This window comes from Penaeus japonicus, unplaced genomic scaffold, assembly GCF_977035675.1.
Source record: "Penaeus japonicus unplaced genomic scaffold, GWHDUDI00000001_assembly GWHDUDI00000016, whole genome shotgun sequence".
Classification (NCBI taxonomy): domain Eukaryota; kingdom Metazoa; phylum Arthropoda; class Malacostraca; order Decapoda; family Penaeidae; genus Penaeus; species Penaeus japonicus.
Window position 1 is genome coordinate 2,153,973 of NW_028234418.1, and position 7,500 is coordinate 2,161,472.

A 7,500-nucleotide genomic window follows, 5' to 3' on the forward strand; every position below is an offset into this window, starting at 1 on the left:
GACATGTAGATGTAAGTCGAATAGATACAAGTCAAAGAAATGGGTGCATATATTTAAGTTTTAAAAAAATGAACACATACATATCGGGAGAAAAATTAATTTGGATACATTCATAGATATCGAATAAACGAACGTATAGACTTAAGCAACAACAACACAGCAAAAAAAATCCAGCCACACCGAATCCACACACTCTAACGCAACAAGAATCTTCCACACAGTAAAGCAAAAGGACCCCACCTAGCACAGGGTCCAGCGTCTCTCCAATGCCTTCGATAAGCAGAGGAAGACCCTTCTGCAGAGCCTCTTCCACCACCTGCAGGAAGGTCGGGTCTGTCTGCTTTACCACGAGCAGATTGTTCTCCTTTTCCATGTTCAATATCCATTTGTTGGCTTGACCTGTAAATGATAATAGCGACGGTAAGGATAACAATAACAAGGATTATTATTGTGAATATGTCGAAGACTATGGTGATGAATAATTTATTATTATTATGGTGATTAATAACAATTAAAAGGGTAATAGCCGTAGCGTGTATGTTTGTGTGTGTGGAGGGGGGGTGGGGTGCGTACATGTATAACCCTCTCTTGCCTCACCTTGCGGATCTATCATGAGCGGCCAGCGCCTTGAGTGCGCGACGATGATGCCATTGTCGACGGAGAAGGCGTCGACGGGGAGGCCAGCCAGCTGCCACGTCCGGCTCTGCACCGCGTCCCCTAGGGTGTCGTACAGGCAGAACTTAGCGCTGCAAGAGATGCCCAATTCCTGGCACTTGCCGTGCCACTTCTCTAGGCATTCCTGTAGAGGCGAAATTAAGCAACCTTGTGTTTGGATTAGTGCTGAAACATTACTGTGGAGAATAAATGTGCAGGTGTCGAAGCCTGTAGATCACATCACTGCGAAAATATCATGGCACAGGCATAATCATGAAGGTGTCAAAGACGGTCGACTGATCACGCACCTCCCTGTAGTCGACGGTGAAGACTCCCAGGTATGACACGACGGCAGCAGCGATCAGCACATCGCCCACGACATTCTCCAGGCTTTCGCTCAGCTGCTGGGCTGCGTCGCTCCACCTGAGACACGTGATATAAAAACAATTAAAGATGTGATGTATAGCCATTCCAACCATTTTAGAAGCACTTGAATAACACTCTACGTAAACAAAACCTCCATCAGCTATTACGTAATCCATCTAAGTATATTAATCCGGCTTGAGAGAAAATATCTCAACATTAAAAACACTTCCTTCAGAGTCCCAATACTTCCAAAGTTCCTAATATTCTCACTGTCATTGAACTTCCAAAACCCACTCTTTCAGCCCTCGACGTTAACACACTTCCTCGCGATGTCACAGTTCCTCCCTTTTTCACCTCGTGAAAATGTAAGGCGGGACAGGCGAGTCCCGCCTTACATTTTCATCGTCCCTCGAATCCACACACTTACATTATTCTAGATACAAACACACTCGTCCTCATCCTCGTCCTCGACCTCGTCCCTCGTTCTTCCTTACCTGTCTCGCTCTCCCCCGAGGCCGCCGATAAGCCTCTCGGAGCGGTCTCGTTTCTGCTCGCACCTGACGATCGAGTCCTCCAGGTCCTTCTTTTCCTTCTGTTTCTTGGTAAATTCGTCGTTCAGGGCCTGTAGTTTGTCTGTGACCTAGGAGTGACGTGGGGGGGGGGGGTATTAGTTCCTTTCTATCGATTCTAATCAATTATTGCAACGTCTCTCTCTTTCCCTTCTAATTTTTTCAGTATTTTGTTCTTTTATCTCTCCAATTCAATTTGTTAATCCATTACTTTTTAGCATTTCTTGTGACTCAACCTCTATTGATGTCTTTCTGTTTTCATCCATACCTCTTATTTTCTTTTTTCTGGCAATTACCTAATTTAACTCCCTCCACCAACACCCTTGTCTCTCCTTTTTCCTAATTCCTTAGTCTTTCATCCACTTTACTCCCCCACCCCCCTCGTCTTACCTCTCACTTTCATGCCTAGGAACAACTGCCTTCCCGTTTTACCTCCCTCGACTCCTTCCTCTTTTACCCCCAACGCTATACCCCTCCCCTCCTCTTTCCTTATCCCCCCTTCTCCATCTCATCTACCTAAACTCCTTCCTCTTCTCCTTCTCCTTCTCTTTCCCCTTACCTTGCCTCTCCTCCCCTCCCCTCCTCTCCCCCCTTCCCCTGCCTCTTCTTTCTCTTCCCCTTCCCCTTACTCCTTCCCCTTACCCCTCCCCCTTCCCTTCCCTTTCCCTTCTTCTCCCTCCCGTCTCCTCCCCTCCCCCTTCCCCCATTCTCACCTCCCTCAATTCCTTCCTCTTCTCCTCCAGCTTCTCGTTCTGCAGCGCGAGTTCGTAGTTGGCGGCCTCGAGTGCCTGCTTCTTCGGCGCGACGATCTTGATGACCTGGTCGTACACCACCATGGCGCGCACCCATCGGCAGAGGCCCTCGCACGCCATCGACACCATCCGAATCTTCTTGGGGTCGAAGTCCGGGTGCGAGTAGAACCTTGCGGAGGGCACGGAGGTCCGTCAGGGGTTATGGTGATGGGGTAGGATGTGAGGGGGTAAAGATGTGATTCGCGATGTAATTAGATGACATAAGACAGATCTTCTTAGGGTCGAAGCCCTGGTGTGAGTAGAGCCTTGTAGGAAGGGCGGGAAGTAGGGATTTTTGAGGGAGTGATGGGTTATGGGGTAATTATGGGGAATGGTATGGTATGGTGTGGTATACTATGCTTTGCTATGCTATGCTATACTATGCTGTGCTATGCTATATTGCGCTATGGTGTATGATGGTGTGGTAGGGAATGATGTGATAATGAATCGGAATGCGATTTGATGATGTATGACAGACACTATGGACACTGCATACTATGGATCTTATTGGGGTCGAAGTCCGGAGGCTAAAACATAGGATTTTCGAAGTGTGTGTGAGGGATATTGGGAGGAGGAGGATGGTGAAAGGTAAGGTGATATGATGGAGATGTGATGCTAATCAGTGTGATGATATGAAATTCCTAGTATGAATATGATGCAGATCCCCTTGAGCTCAAAGTCCGAATACGAGTAAAACCTACATATGATAATGATATGAGTAATGATGATAATAATGGTAATCATAATGTTGATAATAATCATAATGATAACAATAATAGAAAAGTGATAATAACGATAATAAGAATAACAAAAATAATACCAAAAACAATAATGATAACAATGATGAGGATGATTTACTTCGTCCTGACAACCCCGATGATCTTCGTAGGAATGTTGTCCTTGTCATACATCAACAGATTCTGCAGAAACTTCATGTCGCCGAGAAGTTTCTGCGAAGGAGCCCAGAAGTCCTCCGCCATCTTGCCGGAACCGGTGGCGTCCGGCTTCCTCTCCGGCTTCACCTCCAGCATCACGCACACGGCTTCCATCACCTGGAAGTCGAGCGAAGGAAGTTGTAATCGTTGGAAGTTAGATAAGGTTGGCGAAGATCTATCTTTGTTGTAGATAAGAATGGGATGAGAAAGGTCAAGTATCTAGAGCTTAATATTCGTAGGAGATAAGTCAGGATAGACAAGTTAAGATAAGGCATCTTTATTCGTGGGAGATAAGAAATGCGAAGGTATTTTTCTGTAGTAGGTAAAATGATACAGACGAAGGTATTTGTTTGTAGAGGGTATTCGTGCACACACACAAACACACACACAAACAAATAAACACACAAATATATAAATATGTATATATATAAATATATATATATATATATATATATATATATATATATATTTATATATATAATTATATATATACATATATTTATATATATTATATATATATATATATATATATATATATATATATAATATAATAATAGATAGATAAATAGATAGATGGATAGATATGCATATATATGTGTGTATGTATGTATATATATAATAATATATATATATATAATATATATATATATATATATATATATATATAATATATATATATATATTATATATATATATATATATATATGTATGTATGTATGTATGTATTATATATATAAATATGTAGATAGATAGATGATAGATAGATAGATAGATAGATAGATAGATAAATAGATAAAGGTATATGTATATATATATATATATATATATATATATATATATATATATATATATATATATATATATATATATATATATATATATATATATATATATGTATGTATGTATGTATGTATGTATGTATGTATGAATTATATATATAAGTATGTAGATAGATAGATAGATAGATAGATAAATAGTTAAAGGAATATATATATATATATATATATATATATATATATATATATATATATATATATATATATTATATATATATATATATTTATATATATATATATATATATATATATATATATGTATGTATATATATATATATATATATATATATATATATATTTATTTATTTACATATATACACACAAATACATATGTCTGAATATGAATACATATAATCCTATATGCATATAGCTGAATCAAAATCTAAGCCTCAGAACGCCCACGCCTCGCCCTCCGCCTCACCAGTTTGACTCCCGACGGCGGGTTCTTCATGGCTTTTACGACGCGGATGTCGTCCTGCTTGAGGGTGTTGAGGGCGTCCGTGGCGGCGTTGAGGGCGGGCACGGCCTTGGCCAGCTCCTTCTCGCAGTCGTCCTTGATGGCCTGAGCGTCAGCGAACTTCTTGTTGGCCACGGCCTCGTCCGCCGCCACCAGCTGCAGAAGGGGCGTCCAGTGCGTTACGGCGGGTGGGGGATTTGAAGGGGGGGTGGGGGGGGGGGGATTTGGAGATGAGGGGATTTAGAAACCATTTCATTAACTGGGGGGGGGGGGATTCGGAAGTCGAGAGGGGGTTGTGTTCGTATGTAAATATTTCGTTGTGTTTGCAGATAATATGATTGAATTATTTAAATTTCTAGGCCTTCTTGTAATGATGTTCTGTTTTAAGAGAAGTATAATAAGGAATACAAGTCTTCTTATTCCATGAGTCAATTGTCTTATGGAATGAAACGACCTCCCTGGTTTTCTTGTTTTTTTCATCAGGAGTAGATAAAATAATTCAAAATGATAGGATTATCAAAGTAACAGAGGAAGAGAAGTAAACAGAATGACCAAAGACCTGTTTGAAATCTTGAATGGAACTGAGTGGGAATTAACGAAAATCACATGAAAGAAAAATAAGAAATAAGTAAATGAGTGAATGAACAAACAAACTAGAAGAATAGATAATATGATTGAATTATTTAAATTTCTAGGCCTTCTTGTAATGATGTTCTGTTTTAAGAGAAGTATAATAAGGAATACAAGTCTTCTTATTCCATGAGTCAATTGTCTTATGGAATGAAACGACCTCCCTGGTTTTCTTGTTTTTTTCATCAGGAGTAGAGAAAATAATTCAAAAATGATAGGATTATCAAAGTAACAGAGGAAGAGAAGTAAACAGAATGACCAAAGACCTGTTTGAAATCTTGAATGGAACTGAGTGGGAATTAACGAAAATCACATGAAAGAAAAATAAGAAATAAGTAAATGAGTGAATGAACAAACAAACTAGAAGAATAGATAATATGATTGAATTATTTAAATTTCTAGGCCTTCTTGTAATGATGTTCTGTTTTAAGAGAAGTATAATAAGGAATACAAGTCTTCTTATTCCATGAGTCAATTGTCTTATGGAATGAAACGACCTCCCTGGTTTTCTTGTTTTTTTCATCAGGAGTAGATAAAATAATTCAAAATGATAGGATTATCAAAGTAACAGAGGAAGAGAAGTAAACAGAATGACCAAAGACCTGTTTGAAATCTTGAATGGAACTGAGTGGGAATTAACGAAAATCACATGAAAGAAAAATAAGAAATAAGTAAATGAGTGAATGAACAAACAAACTAGAAGAATAGATAATATGATTGAATTATTTAAATTTCTAGGCCTTCTTGTAATGATGTTCTGTTTTAAGAGAAGTATAATAAGGAATACAAGTCTTCTTATTCCATGAGTCAATTGTCTTATGGAATGAAACGACCTCCCTGGTTTTCTTGTTTTTTTCATCAGGAGTAGATAAAATAATTCAAAATGATAGGATTATCAAAGTAACAGAGGAAGAGAAGTAAACAGAATGACCAAAGACCTGTTTGAAATCTTGAATGGAACTGAGTGGGAATTAACGAAAATCACATGAAAGAAAAATAAGAAATAAGTAAATGAGTGAATGAACAAACAAACTAGAAGAATAGATAATATGATTGAATTATTTAAATTTCTAGGCCTTCTTGTAATGATGTTCTGTTTTAAGAGAAGTATAATAAGGAATACAAGTCTTCTTATTCCATGAGTCAATTGTCTTATGGAATGAAACGACCTCCCTGGTTTTCTTGTTTTTTTCATCAGGAGTAGATAAAATAATTCAAAATGATAGGATTATCAAAGTAACAGAGGAAGAGAAGTAAACAGAATGACCAAAGACCTGTTTGAAATCTTGAATGGAACTGAGTGGGAATTAACGAAAATCACATGAAAGAAAAATAAGAAATAAGTAAATGAGTGAATGAACAAACAAACTAGAAGAATAGATAATATGATTGAATTATTTAAATTTCTAGGCCTTCTTGTAATGATGTTCTGTTTTAAGAGAAGTATAATAAGGAATACAAGTCTTCTTATTCCATGAGTCAATTGTCTTATGGAATGAAACGACCTCCCTGGTTTTCTTGTTTTTTTCATCAGGAGTAGATAAAATAATTCAAAATGATAGGATTATCAAAGTAACAGAGGAAGAGAAGTAAACAGAATGACCAAAGACCTGTTTGAAATCTTGAATGGAACTGAGTGGGAATTAACGAAAATCACATGAAAGAAAAATAAGAAATAAGTAAATGAGTGAATGAACAAACAAACTAGAAGAATAGATAATATGATTGAATTATTTAAATTTCTAGGCCTTCTTGTAATGATGTTCTGTTTTAAGAGAAGTATAATAAGGAATACAAGTCTTCTTATTCCATGAGTCAATTGTCTTATGGAATGAAACGACCTCCCTGGTTTTCTTGTTTTTTTCATCAGGAGTAGATAAAATAATTCAAAAATGATAGGATTATCAAAGTAACAGAGGAAGATAAGTAAACAGAATGACCAAAGACCTGTTTGAAATCTTGAATCGAACTGAGTGGGAATTAACGAAAATCACATGAAAGAAAAATAAGAAATAAGTAAATGAGTGAATGAACAAACAAACTAGAAGAATAGATAATATGATTGAATTATTTAAATTTCTAGGCCTTCTTGTAATGATGTTCTGTTTTAAGAGAAGTATAATAAGGAATACAAGTCTTCTTATTCCATGAGTCAATTGTCTTATGGAATGAAACGACCTCCCTGGTTTTCTTGTTTTTTTCATCAGGAGTAGATAAAATAATTCAAAATGATAGGATTATCAAAGTAACAGAGGAAGAGAA

The 7,500-nt window shown here is 37.3% G+C and overlaps 1 protein-coding gene across 1 annotated transcript in view; it reads right to left on the bottom strand.

Moving 5' to 3' along the window:
- LOC122248642 (dynein axonemal heavy chain 3) overlaps window positions 1-7,500 on the bottom strand; it is a 98,213-nt gene that overhangs the window by 19,963 nt on the left and 70,750 nt on the right. Inside the window, exons 52-58 of the mRNA XM_086545610.1 lie at window positions 4,573-4,764; window positions 3,239-3,432; window positions 2,303-2,510; window positions 1,515-1,660; window positions 963-1,077; window positions 598-799; window positions 241-399 (exon numbers count right to left, since the gene is read on the bottom strand). Coding sequence (XP_086401736.1) covers window positions 241-399; window positions 598-799; window positions 963-1,077; window positions 1,515-1,660; window positions 2,303-2,510; window positions 3,239-3,432; window positions 4,573-4,764 — 1,216 coding nt within the window. The remainder of the gene's footprint in view (window positions 1-240; window positions 400-597; window positions 800-962; window positions 1,078-1,514; window positions 1,661-2,302; window positions 2,511-3,238; window positions 3,433-4,572; window positions 4,765-7,500) is intronic.